Source organism: Carcharodon carcharias, chromosome 7 (genome assembly GCF_017639515.1).
Source record: "Carcharodon carcharias isolate sCarCar2 chromosome 7, sCarCar2.pri, whole genome shotgun sequence".
Lineage (NCBI taxonomy): Eukaryota > Metazoa > Chordata > Chondrichthyes > Lamniformes > Lamnidae > Carcharodon > Carcharodon carcharias.
Window position 1 is genome coordinate 158,952,246 of NC_054473.1, and position 17,140 is coordinate 158,969,385.

Below are 17,140 nucleotides of genomic sequence, written 5' to 3' on the forward strand. Positions count from 1 at the left end.
TTTGGCATCATGTTCCTGGAAGTGCAAATCAATTGACATAGGCTGCATTTTTACAGGGGGAGAAGTTTCAAAGGGAAGTTTTTTTTTTAAAACACCCAAAGAAGCCGGTGATGTAGAAGGAAAGCTGTGGAAATTAAACAAATGTGTTTATGGGTTGAGTGATAAGGCAAGAGTATGGTATTTTTCAGTGAGGTCTGTCCAGTTGAAAACAGGTTGCATTCAGTTAAAGGTAAAACCTGTGATGCTCTACTGGTACCTTAAGGAGAAACTAGCTGGAATCTTTATCATGCATGTTGATGATTTCCTGTGGGGAAATTCTATAGAATTTGAGCAATAGGTAATTGAAGATGAAGAAGGAGTGCAAGGTAGGAAGACAGGCTTCAGGAGCCTTGAAATACATAGGTTTAGATATTAAGCAGAGCAAGTCAGGAGTGACACTGAATCAACAATCTTATCTAGAAAATGTTAATCGTATCCCAATAAGTTGGGATAGAACCTTGCAAAGCGGATCCTGCTACCAAGGAAGAAATGGAACTGTTGAGAAGTTTGATTGGGCAGTTGAACTGGTTGTGCACTCAGACTAGACCTAATGCTAGTTATCATGTGTTGGAGCTGAGTACTATGATGAAACATGCAACAGTGAGGAAGTTCTGAGGCCAAATAAAACACTAAAAAAGATTAAATTCAGAGAGATGTGGACTCAAGTTTCCAGCCTTGGGTGAACCAGGAGGTACGAGGTTGGTCATTTTTAGCTATACTTCCTTCACATGCCAATCTTCCAGATGGGTATTCTAGCACAGCAGAGTTTATCATATTCTTGGCGGGAAAGAATGATAAATGTTTTCCACTGACTTGCGAGGCCAAGAAAATAAAGGCAGTAAGAAGCACCTTAACTGCTGAAACACTGGAATTAGTAGAAGCAATAGGTATGAGGGTTTGCTTATCCAGTATACTGACAGAAATATTATATAAGGGGCAATGTGAGAAATTTGCCCGTAGAATGTTATGTTGATAACCAGTTTCTTTGGAATAATGTTCATTCAACATATTGTTGCTGGAAAAGGCTAATATACCTAGCCACCTTAAAAGAAATGACAGGAGATCTCTAAGATACAATGAGTTGACACAAGTCACCAACTAGCAGACTTTGTTTTTACGAAAAGTAAGTTCCTGCTCCAAGAAATTACTAAACATATTGGAAGAGGGGTGTCTTGTGTTATAATGACGAAATGAAGAAAAACGTATATATTTTGTGTGTGCATATACATAATTAAAGGGGAATCTGTTAATGTATAAGTAATCATACTGCATAGCAATCACCTTGTTGAAGACAATTGCTAGTTAAACAGGTGATGGGCATTGATTACCCCATCTATACAGGATAAAAAGATACAGCTGGGATATTTTGCGTGGAAGCTACTAGGAAGTCAGTAGCATTGAGGAGCTGTCTTGAAAATAAACCAGATTGAACTAAAAGACCAACCTGGATTAATTATTCCACTATAACCATTTACTGTAAGTAACACAGGCCTCGATGACTATCTGCTCCCACAGTCTTCTGAGAGTTCTGAAGAGCCTCCTGGCCCCCTGTGGATAAAGGACATCTCTCTTCCTCTGCACCTTTTCTGCCAAGGCCTCCATTGTAGCATCTCAAAAACTTGTTGCCCACTCTCTTGCACCTTGTACCATTCTTCTGTCTGCTCCAGGTTAGATTCAGCTCACAAACAACTCCCATCACCCTCTTCAGTCACTATGAACCTCCCCTTTAAGAGGTGCTATCTAGCTTTAAGCAGTGTAGGCCAGTGCATGATATTGGCTCCCTTCTAAGGCATCACAGCCAATCAACACTGATTATCACTATCAGGGCACTATTATGATGCTGATAACTATATCAATGCCATTTCCTGTTCTCACCCTGCACTGGAAAATTTAATCAACATTTCTTCCAATTTCTGCCCTTCTCTCACCTTTCATATGGTTTATCTCTGACTTTTCCCTTCTCAGCCTTGACTATTGCCCCCCTTTCTGGGGATAGGCTATCAACCAATTTTTAAAAAATTGATCATGGGATGTGGGTGTCACTGGGTAGGCCAGAATTTATTGCCCATTCCTAATTGCTCTTGGTAAAGTGGTGGTGAGCTGCCTTCTTGAACAGCTACAGTTCATGTAGTGTAGGTACACCCATAGTGCTGCTAGGGAGGGAGTTCCAGGGGTTCGACCCAGCGACAGTGAAGGGACAGTGATATAGTTCCAAGTCAGGATGTTGAGTGAATTGGAGGGTAACTTCTAGGTGGTGGTGTTCGCATCTATCTGCTGCCCTTGTCCTTCTAGATGGTAGTGGTCATGGGTTTGGAAGGTGCTGTCAAAGGAACCTTGGTGAATTCTTGCAGTGCATCTTGTAGATGGTACACACTGCTGCCACTATGTGTCGGTGGTGGAGGGATTGAATATTTGTGGATGTGGTGCCAATCAAGTAGGCTGCTTTGTCCTAGATGATGTCCAGCTTCTTAAGTGTTGTTGGAGCTACACTCATCCAGACAACTTTCCACATTGCCAGGTAGATGCCAGTGTTGTAGCTTTACTTGAAGAGCTTGGTTAGGGGCACAGGTTCTGCAGCATACACCTTCAGTACCACTGCTGGAATATTGTCAGGGCCTGTAGCCTTTGCAGTATCCAGTGCCTTCAGCCATTCCTGATTTATCACGTGGAGTGAATCGAATTGGCTGAAGACTGGCATCAGTGATGCTGGGAACCTCCGGAGAAGGCTGACATGACTTGTTCACTTAGGACTTCTGGCTGAAGATTTTTGCAAATGCTTCAGCTTTATCTTTTGCACTGATGTGTTAGGCTCCCCCATCATTGAGGATGGGGTTTTTTTAGAGCCTCCTCCACCACCATTCGCGTCTAGATGTGGCAGGACTGCAGAACTTCAATCTGATCCACTGGTTGGGGAATCTCTTAGCTCTGTCCATCACTTGCTGCTTATGCTGTTTGGCAGACAAGTAGCTTCACCAGGTTGACACCTTGTTTTTAGGAATGCCTGGTGTTGCTCCTGGCATACCCTCCTGCACCCATCTTTGAACCAGAGTTGATCTCCTGGCTTGGTGGTAATGGCAGAGTGGGGTATATGGCAGGCTGAGGTCACAGATTGTGGCCAACTACAATTCTGCTGCTGCTGATGGCCCACAGCACCTCATGGTTACCCAGTCTTGAGTTGCTAGATCTTCAATCTATCCCAGTTAGCATAGTGGTAGTACTACACAACACAATGGAGAGTATCCTCAATGTGAGGATAGGATTTCGTCTCCACAAGGACTGTGTGGCGGTCACTCCTACTGATACTGTCAAGGACAGATGCATCTGCAGCAGGCAGGTTGGTGAGGATGAGATCAAGTATGTTTTCGCCTCTTGTTGATTCCCTCACCAACCTGCTTCAGACCAAGTCTAGCAGCTATGTCCTTTAGGCCTCTGCCAGCTTAGTCTATACTGGTGCTACTGAGCCACTCTTGATGATGGACATTGAAGTCTCCCACCCATTGCACATTCTGTACCCATTTCACCCTCAATGCTTCCTCCAAGTGGTGTTCAACATGTAGTACTGACTCATCAGCTGAGTGGCGGGGCAATGGTGGTATGAAGTGATCAGGAGGTTTCCTTGCCTGTGTTTGACTTGAGACTTCATGGGGTCCAGAGTCTATGTTGATGACCCTCAGGGCAACTTCCTCCTGACTGTATACCACTGTGCCACTTTTGCTGGATGGTGATGCTGGTGTCTGGGGCATTATCTGTAAGGTATGATTCTGTGATTATGACTATGTTAGGCTGTTGCTTGACTAGTCTGAGGCAGCTTTCCCAATTTTGGCACTAGCCACCAGATGTTAGTAAGGAGGACTTTGCAGGGTTGACAGGGCTGAGTTTGCCACTGTCATTTCCGATGCCTTGGTGTTGATGCCGGGTGGTCCATCCAGTTTCATTCCTTAGACTTTTTTGTGGTTTGGTATAACTGAGTGGCTTACGTGGCCGTTTAAGAGTCAACCACATTACTGTGGATCTGGAGTCACATGTAGACCAGACCTGGTAAGGACAGCAGGTTTCCTTCCCTAAAGGACATGAGTGGGTTTTTATAACAATCAATAATGGTTTATTATGGTCACCATTAGACTTCTATTTGCAGATTTTTAATGAATTCAAATTTCACCACCTGTCATGGTGGGATTTGAACCCAGGTCTGCTGAGTATTCAGGGGAGTTGGTGGTGTAGTGGTATTGTTTTTGGACTAATAATCCAGAGACACAGGGTAATGCTCTGGGGACTCGGGTTTGAATCCTATGACAGATGGTGAAATTTGAATTCAATAATAAAAAAAATCTGTAATTAAAAGTCTAATGATGACCATGAAACCATTGTCAATTGTCACAAAAACCCACCTGGTTCATGAATGTCTTTGGGGAAGGAAATCTGCTGTCCTTACCTGTCTAGCTTACATGTTACTCCAGGCCCACAGCAATGTGGTTAAGTGGCCCTTAAATGCCTTGAAATGGCCAAGCAAGCCACACAGTTGTATCAAACCACAAAAGTCTAAGAGGAATGGAACCAGACGGACCACCTGGCATTGACCTAGGCACTGGAAATGACAAGGACTCTGAAATGGCCTAGCAAGCCACTCAGTTCTCCAGAGTAATTGGGGATGGTCAATAAATGCCTAGCCATCATGTGAACAAATATTTTTTAAAAAAACACCCTGGGACACAGCATTACTCATGCAGTGGCAATGCCACTGCTCCACTGTCTCCCCCATATTTACTATAAGTTCACCGACTCCCATAGTTACCTTACATTTCCTCACACCCTGCTTCCTTAAGGACTGCATTCCATCCTCAGTTTCTGTTTCTGTTTGAATGATGCAACCTTCCATCTGATATGTCTTCCTTTCTCCTCAACCACAGATGCCCCACCTCTGTGATTGACAGGACACTCGACCTTGTCTGTTCTATTTCACAAACTTCTAATCTCATCCCCTGCCCCACAGAAACACAATAGGGTTCCCTTTGTCTTCACCTTTTATCCCAGCGGCTGCCGTAATCAAGTGATCTTCTGCCACCATTTCCATCACCTGCTGCGTTATGCCATCACCAAATATATCTTCATTTCCCTTCTCCTTGCAGCATTTAAAAGGGACCATTCCCTCCACAATACCTGGTTTCACTCCTCAATCACCCCTTCCCACAGTACCTTTTCCATGAAAATGCAAAAGATACAACACTTGCCCTTTTACCACCTCCCTCCTCACCATCCAAGGCCCTAATGCTCCTTCTGAGTGAAACTGCAACTTACCAGTACTTCTCTCAATTTAGTATACTGTATTCACTACTCACAATGTGGTCTCCCCTTAGAAGGAGACAAGATGACGAACTGGGTGGCTGCTTTGCAGAACACTTCCATTCAGTCTGCAGGAGTGGCCCCAATAAGCTTCCAGTTGACTGTTATTTCAATTCTCCACCTTGTTCTCTCTCTCTGATCTTTCTGCCCCTGATTTGCTAAAATGTTCCAATGAAGTTCAGCATAAGCTTGAGAACCAGCACCTCAACTCCTGACTGGGCACTTTTCAGCCTTCTGGACTCAATACTTAATTCAGCAATTTGAGATAATTTCCTCTGCCTTAATTTTGTTTCATTCTCGTTTTTCTTTTATTCCTTTCCAACATAGTTATCCTGTCATTCTAGACATACATTTTGCTTCTTCACTTGCCCATTGCCCCTCCCTTGAAACCTTTTGTCATTCTCCTGCCCTCCACCCTATCACCCAGTTCTGAGAAGGTCACAGACCAGAAACGTTAATTCGGTTTCTCTCTCCACAGATGTTGCCATACCTGCTGATTATTTCCAGCATTTTCTGTCTTTATTTCAGATTTCCACAGTCTGCTTTGGTATTTGTATTTTCATTTTTTTTTCAGAAACAGTTTCCTGTACTGCATTATAGGCATCTTTTTAAAACAAAAATCTAATGGGTACCAGAGCTTTGCAACACTACAGCGTTTCTGACAAAGTGATTTGTTTTTCATAAAGGCCTGCTTATCCAGTACTCCGAACGATTTAATCGGATGGTAAATTCGCAGTTTAGCATCATTCTTTTGTTTGCCCCTTTTTTGCTTCTAACATGGCGAACACAATCGGATAGCCAGTATTTGCAGCAGTGGCGATGCGTTTCGTGGGAGGCGATTCTGGCGTTGCAGGGATGTTGCAGTGTCCCCTGGATCCTTATTGGCTGCTGAGTCTTGTCTCCCAGGAGACTGACGTAATCCTCGTCTGGAATCAACCTGCTTGTGGCACGAATCAGCTGGTGCCGTGAAATGGTATAAAAGAGCAGACAGCACCATCCCACCGCCTTCTCCAGCCAGGATCGGTTGCTGAGCACTCTGACCGACCCACAGCAAGAGGCAGAACAGCGAGAGAATGAGAGAGATTGTCCACATCCAGGCTGGCCAATGTGGCAACCAGATCGGTGCCAAGGTAAATTTTAGTTGATATGGAAGCATTTATGTGATTATGGTAAATGGTGCTGAGTGGTTATGCCTGGACAGAAAAAAACTGAGTATAAATGGACTTAAATGTTTCTCACTGCATTATTTTGTGAAATAAAACCCACCATATAAGGAGGTAGTGTGCAATACTGTCTTGTTTGCGATAAATAAACGTCATTCTTCTATTTATAAGCTTCTTTGTTCAATGTTAAATATAATTATTTCTGTTTTTCCATCTGTTTCTACTTTTCATGGCTCAGCCTGTAAATCGAGATGATTTGTAATTGCATTTTCAGTTTGGCATTGTCTTAGTTAGGACCTCGCCGTTGTGTTGTTACACTGTGGAAGGGTTGTTCTGGAATCTGCGCCTGTGGGCTGCTTTCGATAGAGACGTGGGCTCTGCAGACAGCCACGCCCGAGACTGCAGATACCAGGGGAGAAGGGGATTAGCTCAGCTCTGCCGCACTGTCCGAGGACGGCACCATCGCAAGTAAAGCCTGGATCTGCACGAAATCAGCATCCTCGAGCTGGAGCCCTGATTTCAAAAGCCTTTCCTCAGAGTTGGCATCGAAGTTAAAACAGTCCGATCTCTAAGATGAATAACCTTGGCGTGGGTCATTGTCCTCTCCGCCTCTATTCGCGTAGAGAACATATTAAAATATAATTAAAAATAACTTGCAAGCAAATGCTTAACGATGACATTCGGTAAAAGTGCAATAGCAGGGACAATCTACAAAATTGTTTCAATTCATGTATTGTTATGGCACGCAACCGCTTTGTGCATTTTAAAGTGACTGCCAGGCAGGGTAACTAATCTATTGTAAGGGGAATCCCTCCTGTTATTCAGATCAAACGAGTCTGATCAAAAAAAAACAAAAAAACTGCGGATGCTGGAAATCCAAAAAAAAACAGAATTACCTGGAAAAACTCAGCAGGTCTGGCAGCATCGACGGAGAAGAAGACCTGCTGAGTTTTTCCAGGTAATTCTGTTTTTGAGTCTGATCAAAACACGGGATCAGAATAAACATTGGAGAGAAGCTGAAAGTCTGAATAGAGGCTAACTCATGCGCTCAGAAAAATCACAATCCATTTAGGTGTGGGGTGGGTGGGGTCTTTGTTCTCAATGTAGAATAATTATTAGAAGAGTTGTTTAAATACGGTGCAGGGATTATTACCAACATATCGTACGTGGCTAGACGTCAAAGCAACCAAGACAGAGATAGCTGACATGAAAATATCTGAACAGTCTTAAATGTAGCATCTGTCGAGTGATCCAAGCCGCAGGCTGGGTTAAGGTTTAGCTGTATTGAAATCCATTTCTGGTTATCTATCGAGTGAGAGGCTCTGACGATTACGTGAGTGGGATCACAATGCCCGGGGCTTTGATGGTTGCTTGCAGGTGGCCTCTTCGCCATTAAGAAGAACTGGGCGTTAAATATGGGCGTGGTTGGCTTTGATGCAACCAAGGAAACGGTCTTCATTAAATCGGGGCATCGCCACACAAAAGAGTTATTTTCCATCTTTGCAGCCAAGCACAAGTGAAATCTTTCGGATGAACGTCTTAACATTTTGAGCGAGAAAAATTAGATCATTCCCAACCCAAAGTGGTCCAAACAAAGCCAGGGAACATTCTTTCTTAACCTCTCGTGGGATTGGATGGACAAATTGATACGTTGGCTGACAAAATCAATGAAAATGGGTAGTTACTTCTTCCTACACCTCCCTCTTCACCATTTCCAATTTAAAAAAAATACCTATAACACCTGCCATATCAATGGTGGCTGCTGTTCTGTACTATGATGCCTAGCCTATTAAACTGCAGAATGGCACAAGGTATCAGTAAAAATCGCACTTTTTTCATGTCTTCACAGAATAGACAAATAAGTAATAAAATGTTAATGCAGAAATAAAAAGAAAAATTGCAGAATTGAAAATCTGAAATAACACCCAAAAATGCAAAATAGACAACCCAGATCTAAAATAACAAAACAAATAGGTTAACATTCAGGATTGTAATTCTGTTCAGATCTTGATGGCCTTGCCTTGAATTTCCACCTATAAAATGTTCCTTTTTTGTGATCATGCAATGCAGTTACAGTTTTGTAAACTAAGCTGCCTATAATTTTGGACCGACAATGTACTTAACCTTTTCCTAGGTACCTGAGTGTGATTTTTCACTTCAGAAATCAGACATACTAATAAGCTCTGGGAATCTGATCCAATTTGGATCATGTTGCAGGAAGCTGTTTATGGTGGGCTTGGGCCTACTAGGAACTGTGGTTCATATCAACTTTCAGCTAGCAGAAAGAGGAGACTTTTATCTCCTCAGTTAAGATTGTATATCAGGATTACATCTATGTGCTTTTCACTATATCATTACCATATTCTCCTTTTAAACGCATGTAATATATGCTAGTTAGTAGAGTATCAGAATTTTAGTAAAAGTCATTTTAAAGTTGCATTACATTTTGGAAAGATTAAATATGAGTCTATTAAATATTGAGGCATATGGGTCTGAGGTGAATAATAGAATTGGGAGGAGTCAAAATGTTAGAGTGCATCCAATTTATTCTCTGGAGGGTGCAGAGGAAGAAATTAAATCGGTGCTGTATCTGCCAGCTGGTGTTGAAAAGTAGGTGAGCTTGAGATGAATGAGACAAAGTGGGAAATTCAGATTTATTGGACAGCTGAGGGCTCCTACTCAATTAACTATAGCCCCAGGAGATGCAGAATAGCATTAAAGCTACTTTGTGCATTCAAGCAACCAAATCAATCTCTCAAAATTAGCTGGAGTTAAAATATACCATTAGATAATGCTTGCACTTTCAGTACCATGGTCAGCTGCTGAAGGAAACATTACCTTTTACAGTTCAAATTTAAACATATTGCAATGAATGACCCCTTTTTCATTAAAAGTGTAAAATAATAATGCAGGTAAAACTGTATACATTGCTGCATTGATGTTCTCCTTTGAAATAAAATGAGCTTCACATGCTGTATTCATGAAAAGCCCAGAAAATATAATTCATTCGGTAAACCAAGCTGTTAATGATAATAGTTAATGTGCCCTCTTTTACCAAATAGGTATTTACAACTAGTTTGCATGCAGCTTTTAAAATGATGACGTATTTGTGCTAATGGATACATAATGGCTTCCTTTAACATGCTGCTTCTTAATCATATGACTGATTTCATTGTTAGAGGAGAAATGTTTCTATCTTCACTGAAATTGTGGCAGTTTTTTTTTCAAAAATTGCTTTTTAAAATCATATTTCAAGAATGCCATAAGATTCCAATACAATTTATTATTAGATATTTTATATTTTTTCTAAGTAAATTATGTTTAGGATATGTATTCAGCTTACAAAGTAAATAGTAGCTGAAAGGTTCATGTTCCCTCAATGCCTTTAATATATTTTGCAACCTAGCATAATTAATAAATGCGATTGATGTTAAGAAGTTATCCACTGAAAATGTTCTTTTTATTTTGAGTTCAAAGAACACATAAATCATAGTGTGAAGCGAGATGTAATTAGTTTTTACTTGCTGTCCCCACCACTGCTATTCCTGATGTTATGATAATTACTGCCTGTCAGCCGACGGAGAGTCTGTTCAGGCAATCATCACAAGATACCAAGAGCAACTTTGGGCATATTTAATCCATAGAGACAATTTTTTGAACCTTTGGAGCGGGGTGGTGGTGGTGGATATCAGATACCAGCTTTAGTTGGAGGCAGAGAGAAAAAATAGATTTTGATATTCCAGTTGAGATCAAATTGAAATGCGGGAATCCTTTTAGATCTTGGCAAAAGCAAAGCAAAAACGTAATATTTATTAAGCAAAAGACTTGACCACCTTAACATAATTATTAGGGACATGTAGCCAAATAAAAATGATTAGATCTCACATGTATATCTGCTTAGGTTAAAGCCAGTGCTAATGGTATACTATGCTATTGGTCAATAAAAATAATTGACCTGCATCCATCATTTTGTCACATTAGAATAATTAGCCACACACTGAAATACATACATGATTGGAACAGTTATTTTCCATTTCTTCCAAATATATACACACAGCATCTAGCTTAAAGCTAATTAATCTCGCTGGTTATCTTATATTTCTCGATTTTCTTCCTTTTTTTCCTCAGTTTTGGGAAGTCATCAGTGATGAACATGGAATCGACCCCAGTGGAAATTATGTGGGTGACTCAGACCTGCAGGTGGAGAGAATTAGTGTCTACTACAATGAAGCGTCTTGTAAGTCATACAGAGCTACATAATGTCAAGGTTCATTGTGAACTGTGTGATGTCAAGGGGAAACTACAAGTTAGAATAGAGCGCCTTAAGTAATAAAGCCAAACGTGTTTATGCTGAATTCTGAAAAAACTACAAATTATGCAGTATTTTGGGATTTCTCAAGTTTGTTGGAGATGCAAACATTTGGTCCAAACATTTAACTGAACTTTAAACAATAAAATGCATGGAATATTAAAACTATGCAAATATCCAAGTACAGAGTTAACATAGATCCTAAATAAAAGTTAACACTTTTTTATATATGACAACATTTGAAAGCATTTAAAGAAGAAGCTTAGCATTGTCTAATCCTTAATTTACTTAAATCTTTCTAATGTCTTATTGACTATTTATCTCAATTTTTAATAATAAAAATATCTTGAATTTGGCACTAATACTGCAGTTATACTCAAGGCATCACACATGTGGAATGGAAATATGAATTGTTATCGCAGGATATCCTCGTGGGACAGCAAAATAGGGAAGGTGCCTGGGCAATGTGTTTGAAAGCTTTCTGATTTGGGAATGCATATGTTTGGAATAATTCCTTACTTGTGCCAAATTTCCCTTTTACACAAGGTAAAACCGATTTACTGACTATTCTGATTTTGTTCTCTTTACAGCTCTTAAATATGTACCCAGAGCCATTTTAGTGGATCTGGAACCAGGCACAATGGACAGTGTCCGATCGGGCCCCTTTGGACATCTTTTCAGACCAGACAATTTTATCTTTGGTACGTAGAAATCAACCACAAAACAGAAAAAAATAGAAATGATAGATAGACTTTTTTTCTAAAAATGATTGAAGGTTGATTAATTTGATTGCACACTTTGTGACAGAAGTCAGCCATTATTGCCCAGCATCCTAAATGGAAAATCAGGGCAAAAATGATCCATTTCTCCAAGGACATCTGAAATATGTTCAACACCACATTGGCTTGGGAGGATTTTCAGGCATCCAGTGGCCTCTCTGAAAGAGAATTAGGCCCCTTGTATTTCCTGATGAGAGGCTTAGCACCAGTTTTAGGTCCTCTCAGATAAATTGAGCTTCCCAGGGAACAGGTATTGGACTTTCTCTGCTCAGGCTTTCAAGGCTAGGATTTCCTCTTGAAAGATTGTTAAATGAAAAAAAAATTATGGTGCCTGGTAGAGGACAGCGCTTCTCCTGGCTTCATAGCTCCTGACAGTTGTGATTGCAACCACCCCTGGCAATTACCCATGGACTGTTGTTGGTGAGACACACGGCCAGAAATTCATGTGCTGCGATGGGTAAGTTGCCTTTGGAAATTATTGAATCTAAATTATTGAAATGAATTTGTAAGGCCCAGTTTCAGGCTAGCCTGCAGCCTTCCTTTTGGGGGAATGCACTGCCTGAATAGTGGTGTAAATGGGTACAAAATTGGGCCTGGATAAATTTCTACCCACTTTTGTACCTACTTTTTTCTCATTATAATTTCCTATGCCTGCATATAAATGGACTTCAACTTTGTAAACTTGGCACTCATTGTGCATTGAGGATCTCTGTAGCAACTTTTTATTCTATCAATGCCAGCTCACTTGCCATCTTGTTTCTTTTAACTGAGCAAACCCCACTGACCCCCACCATTACCACACCCCACACCCCGTGGTGAGTGAATATTGAACTTAATTTAAAGGATTATTATCTTTGTGTAATTTACATAAATTCTGGAACTCTGCTTCAATTTTTATGTTAAGATTTTGTCTACCAAATGTTACATTCATGGCTTGCCCATCTCTGGCTCATTCCCAGCTACTGGAACAGCAGCCCTATTCAAACTGTTGCTGCTCCCTATGTCACCCATAACATTCTTCCAAAGAGGTAGTCTTCATCACACTGCCACCTGCTGTTGCCTATTCTCAAATTCTCTTGTCTAATTTTTGCACATTTGGGCCTCATACCTTGAGCTTTAACCTCAAATTTTGCCATTTTGTGCCTCCGTTCGAATATTTACAGCCTGTTCAGGCTTCAGCCACTATCTCCCTTTCTCTTTATGTTCCTCACCCTTGACCCATTCAGATGTGACTCCCTAAGTGCAATGACATGGCAAATCGAATGCTAATATATTAAAAATGTTGTGTTTGTGAGCACCCTGTGTTACATATTTCCTTCTATAAATGTAGACGTAGCTATTTGTAATGGAAACTGCCTATGTTTGTCAATCTGAAATTACATTCTCTCAGTAGGAAAGATGCTGCACCACCATTAGTGGTGAGGTGAAAATACAGCTTGGCACATTTTTACATAGACAATTTCCCATTATAAATATAGGTGTGGGTATTTATCATGGAGAAAAAAAAATAAGGACTTAACCTATGACTTTAAAACCAGAATTCAGTTATATCTGGCCACATTGGAGCCCTTTCCTTGCCCTTGAACCATGTATCAGCATAGGAACATGATTAGGCCAATTGGCCCCTTAAGTCAGTTCTGCCATTCAACAAGCTGATCTGTGATCTAACTCCGTATGCCTTGCCTTTGCTCCATACCACTTAAGGCCTCTGTATTAAACTCACCATCACCTTCTCAAGGGCAGTTAGGTATGGGCAAAAAATGCAGGCTTAGCCAACGATGCCCACATCCCATGAATGAATTTTTAAAAATCTATAAATCTCAGTTTTAAAATTAACAATTGACTGAGCATTCATCACCGTTTGCAGAAAATAATTCCAAATTCCTATCTCCCTTTATGTGTACGTGCTTCCTAATTTCACTCTAATTTTTAGACTATGCTGCCTGGTTTTATTCTCCCCAACCCGTGGAAGTAATTTAATCTCTATCTATGCTATAGTATCTTAATCTTAGATCAAATAACATCTTAACCTTCTAAATTCCAGGGAATTCAACCCTAGTTTGTAATCTTACCCTATAATCTAACCCTTAGAGTCCACGTTTCATTCTGGTAGACATGCACTTTGCTCCCTCCAAGGCCAATATATCTTTCCAAGTTGGAGTGCTTAGAACTGCTCACAGTAGGCCAGGTGTGGTCTAACCAGGGCTTGTATAGCTGAAATATGACTTCTACCCACTTTTATTCTAGTTTTCTAGATATAAAGACTAGAATTTTATTAATCTTTTTGATTATTTTCCGTACCTGTTCATGACAATGTTGTGGTCTATTTACCTGGACCCCCGTGTCTCTTTGGACTTCCACTGTTTCTAGCTTTTCACTATTTAGGAAGTACCCTGTTCTATCCTTTTTAGGTCTAAAGGCTAACTGGCCTAACACCTGTCGTTCAGAAGTTACTAGAGAAAACTATTTAATTTAACTTCCGATGTGCAACACCACAAGAGATTAGCTATCTTACCAAAATATACTGATGTAAGTCAAATTTCTAATGACTACATTTTTAGCTAAAAACTAGAGGGTTGACTTTTACACAAATGATAGTTTCAAGGGGTTGAAATCCACCCTCTCCCATCATCTCGTAATCTCAGAGTTGCCAGAGTGGAAACTGTTCCCACCAATTCCAAACCCAAAAGTAGGGCAAAAAGGAGCCAAAAAGCATTTTTATAGTTGAATTTTTATTTATAAATAAATAAGCTCCATGCAGACAGACATTCATTTGTGTACACTAAATTCATTCTGCTGTTCCTCCCTGATATCATGTTACCATATTGGAGGGCAGGATTGGTGGGAATTCAGCGCACACCAGTGAGTTGGCAGTCTTGACAAGGTGTTGACGTGCGTAGACACTAGGGGCTGAACAGTCCCCATCAGTGGTGTGCTATTCTATGATTCTATCATTGAGTAGGTTTGCACCAGGATGAATTTGACTTCACTGGTGAGTGGGTGATAAGTACAAAGAGTTTGGATTTTTTGGCTACAAGTCGGGGGTCAACTTTTACATGAGATCGACCATTACTGGAGTATATACAGTAATTATGTTTTGCTGATGAAATTCATCTTTAGTGATAAATGCATTCTTCATATTTGAAGTGTATTTTTGTTTCTATAAAATCACTATGGTCTGATCTGGGCAAAAAAGTTGATTGAAGGAATCATATAACACTATAGCAAAAAGCTAGCTTTGATATTCTCCTCCTTGATGACTGTCAATACACACGTTTTGTTGTCTATGTGCTGATGCTAAATAGAGCTTCCAATATAACCACCAGAGTGAGAAATCAAAATTCTGTACTAAAATGTTTACCTCAGCAGGGAATCCATTCCAGAATATTCCATATCAGTGGCTATTTCTACATATATTTACACCTTGCACACTCACTGTAACTCCTCTGTTTTAATGTTTATGAATATGTTTGACATCCTTTTAATCACAGGACAAAGTGGAGCTGGAAACAACTGGGCAAAGGGTCACTACACAGAAGGTGCAGAGCTGGTGGACTCAGTCCTTGATGTAGTGAGGAAGGAATGTGAAAATTGTGACTGTTTGCAAGGCTTTCAGCTTACTCACTCCCTGGGCGGAGGTACAGGGTCTGGCATGGGAACCCTGCTTATTAGCAAAGTCCGTGAGGAATACCCTGACAGAATCATGAACACTTTCAGTGTTGTTCCTTCTCCAAAAGTTTCTGACACAGTGGTAGAACCATACAATGCCACCCTCTCCATCCATCAGCTTGTAGAAAACACAGATGAAACCTATTGCATAGATAATGAAGCTCTCTACGATATCTGCTTCAGGACCCTCAAACTTGCAACACCCACCTATGGAGACCTTAACCACTTGGTATCTGCTACCATGAGTGGGGTCACCACTTCCCTGAGGTTTCCTGGGCAGCTTAATGCCGATTTAAGGAAGCTTGCAGTGAATATGGTACCTTTCCCACGCCTCCACTTCTTTATGCCGGGATTTGCTCCACTCACAGCCCGAGGAAGCCAACAATACAGAGCATTGACTGTCCCAGAACTCACCCAGCAGATGTTTGATGCCAAAAATATGATGGCTGCTTGTGATCCTCGTCATGGTAGGTACCTGACAGTAGCCACTGTCTTCAGAGGCAAGATGTCCATGAAGGAAGTAGATGAGCAAATGTTGGCTATCCAGAGCAAGAACAGCAGCTACTTTGTGGAATGGATCCCCAACAATGTTAAAGTGGCTGTTTGTGATATCCCACCCCGTGGACTTAAGATGTCCTCCACTTTCATTGGAAACAGTACTGCTATCCAGGAGCTTTTCAAACGCATCTCAGAGCAGTTCACAGCTATGTTCCGCAGGAAGGCATTCTTGCATTGGTATACCGGCGAGGGTATGGATGAGATGGAGTTTACTGAAGCAGAGAGTAACATGAATGATCTGGTGTCTGAGTACCAGCAGTACCAAGATGCCACAGCAGAAGAAGAAGGAGAGATGTATGAGGATGATGAGGAAGAATCTGAAGCACAGGGTCCAAAATGAAACCTGAATCACTCATCATCCACTGAGATGATTTGAAAACACAGTTTACCTTAGATCTTCTCTTACCATGCTTTTACTTGTCTTTACTAAGAGTTAGCTCAGTCATAGATTACTTGCTTCTGATAACCTTACCCTGTTATCCTCTTTACACTCAGTACTGGTCAGCAACCAACTCTTTATAAGTTATGGATATTTAAAACTCCCAATTTTATTTTAATAACATGAATTCCTGATATTTTATTTTTTACTGTTTTGCCAATTTATTTTTTAAATATTTAATAAATTATTGCTGTGAAACATTTTCTGATGTTGGACATTTTATGGAAACCTTGTGGTTTAAGAATTTTCCAAATTATTCTGGATAAAAGAAAACCAACATCATCTATGTGTTAAGGACCGGCCTGAAAACATATGCTGTATCAGTGTTGCACTTAAAATCCGTATCCTCTAGTCTGCTGCTAAAGAATGACATCACCACATTCATATACAATATTAGACAAACTCAAACCTCCATGGAGCATAGGCTTCACATTAAGGTTTCAACACTTTGACAAAGTTTGAAGCTTTATTGCCTGTTTTCCTGTATTCTCTACCTTTACAAATTCCAACTCCAATTATTTGTTTCTAAATCTTAAATTTTCATCCTTTGCCAACTGTAATCTTCATCTCATGGCTATGGTTATCTACAACCTTTTTTTAATTTGACTATTTCTATGGTTTGCGTTTTGTAAGTGACCTTGTAAACAGTTCTCTGTCCTTAAGAACCATCCCCATTTCTTCAAATCTACTGTTGTAACCTTCCTCAAAAAAACCCTTAATTCCTCTATCCCTGCAAACTATCACTCCTCTTCAACCTCTTTTTCTTCTGAAAAGTCATTGAACGTGCCGTCACCTCTCAAATCTATGCCTATCCTTCCGATTCCATGTTTGAACATCACCAATC

General features: G+C 40.5%; 1 protein-coding gene and 1 long non-coding RNA gene across 2 annotated transcripts in view; one reads left to right on the forward strand and one right to left on the reverse strand.

Moving 5' to 3' along the window:
* Positions 1-6,395: 6,395 nt before the first annotated feature.
* On the forward strand, positions 6,396-16,496 carry LOC121280215 (tubulin beta-3 chain). Its single transcript, XM_041191972.1, has 4 exons — positions 6,396-6,509; positions 10,671-10,779; positions 11,442-11,552; positions 15,122-16,496. The coding sequence occupies exons 1-4, from the start codon at positions 6,453-6,455 to the stop codon at positions 16,195-16,197; spliced, it is 1,353 nt and encodes a 450-aa protein (XP_041047906.1). The 5' UTR covers positions 6,396-6,452; the 3' UTR covers positions 16,198-16,496.
* Positions 9,985-17,140, reverse strand: part of LOC121280216 — a 36,259-nt gene continuing 29,103 nt past the window's right edge. Inside the window, exon 3 of the long non-coding RNA XR_005943566.1 lies at positions 9,985-10,736. This is a non-coding gene — a long non-coding RNA (uncharacterized LOC121280216). The remainder of the gene's footprint in view (positions 10,737-17,140) is intronic.

Excerpts from the sequence above, each read along its gene's own strand:
- LOC121280215 (XM_041191972.1), top strand. The coding sequence starts at position 6,453 with ATGAGAGAGATTGTCCACATCCAGGCTGGCCAATGTGGCAACCAGATC. Across the intron at positions 6,510-10,670 it reads GCAACCAGATCGGTGCCAAG|TTTTGGGAAGTCATCAGTGA; the intron begins GTAAATTTTAGT and ends TTTTTTCCTCAG. Across the intron at positions 11,553-15,121 it reads ACCAGACAATTTTATCTTTG|GACAAAGTGGAGCTGGAAAC; the intron begins GTACGTAGAAAT and ends TTTTAATCACAG.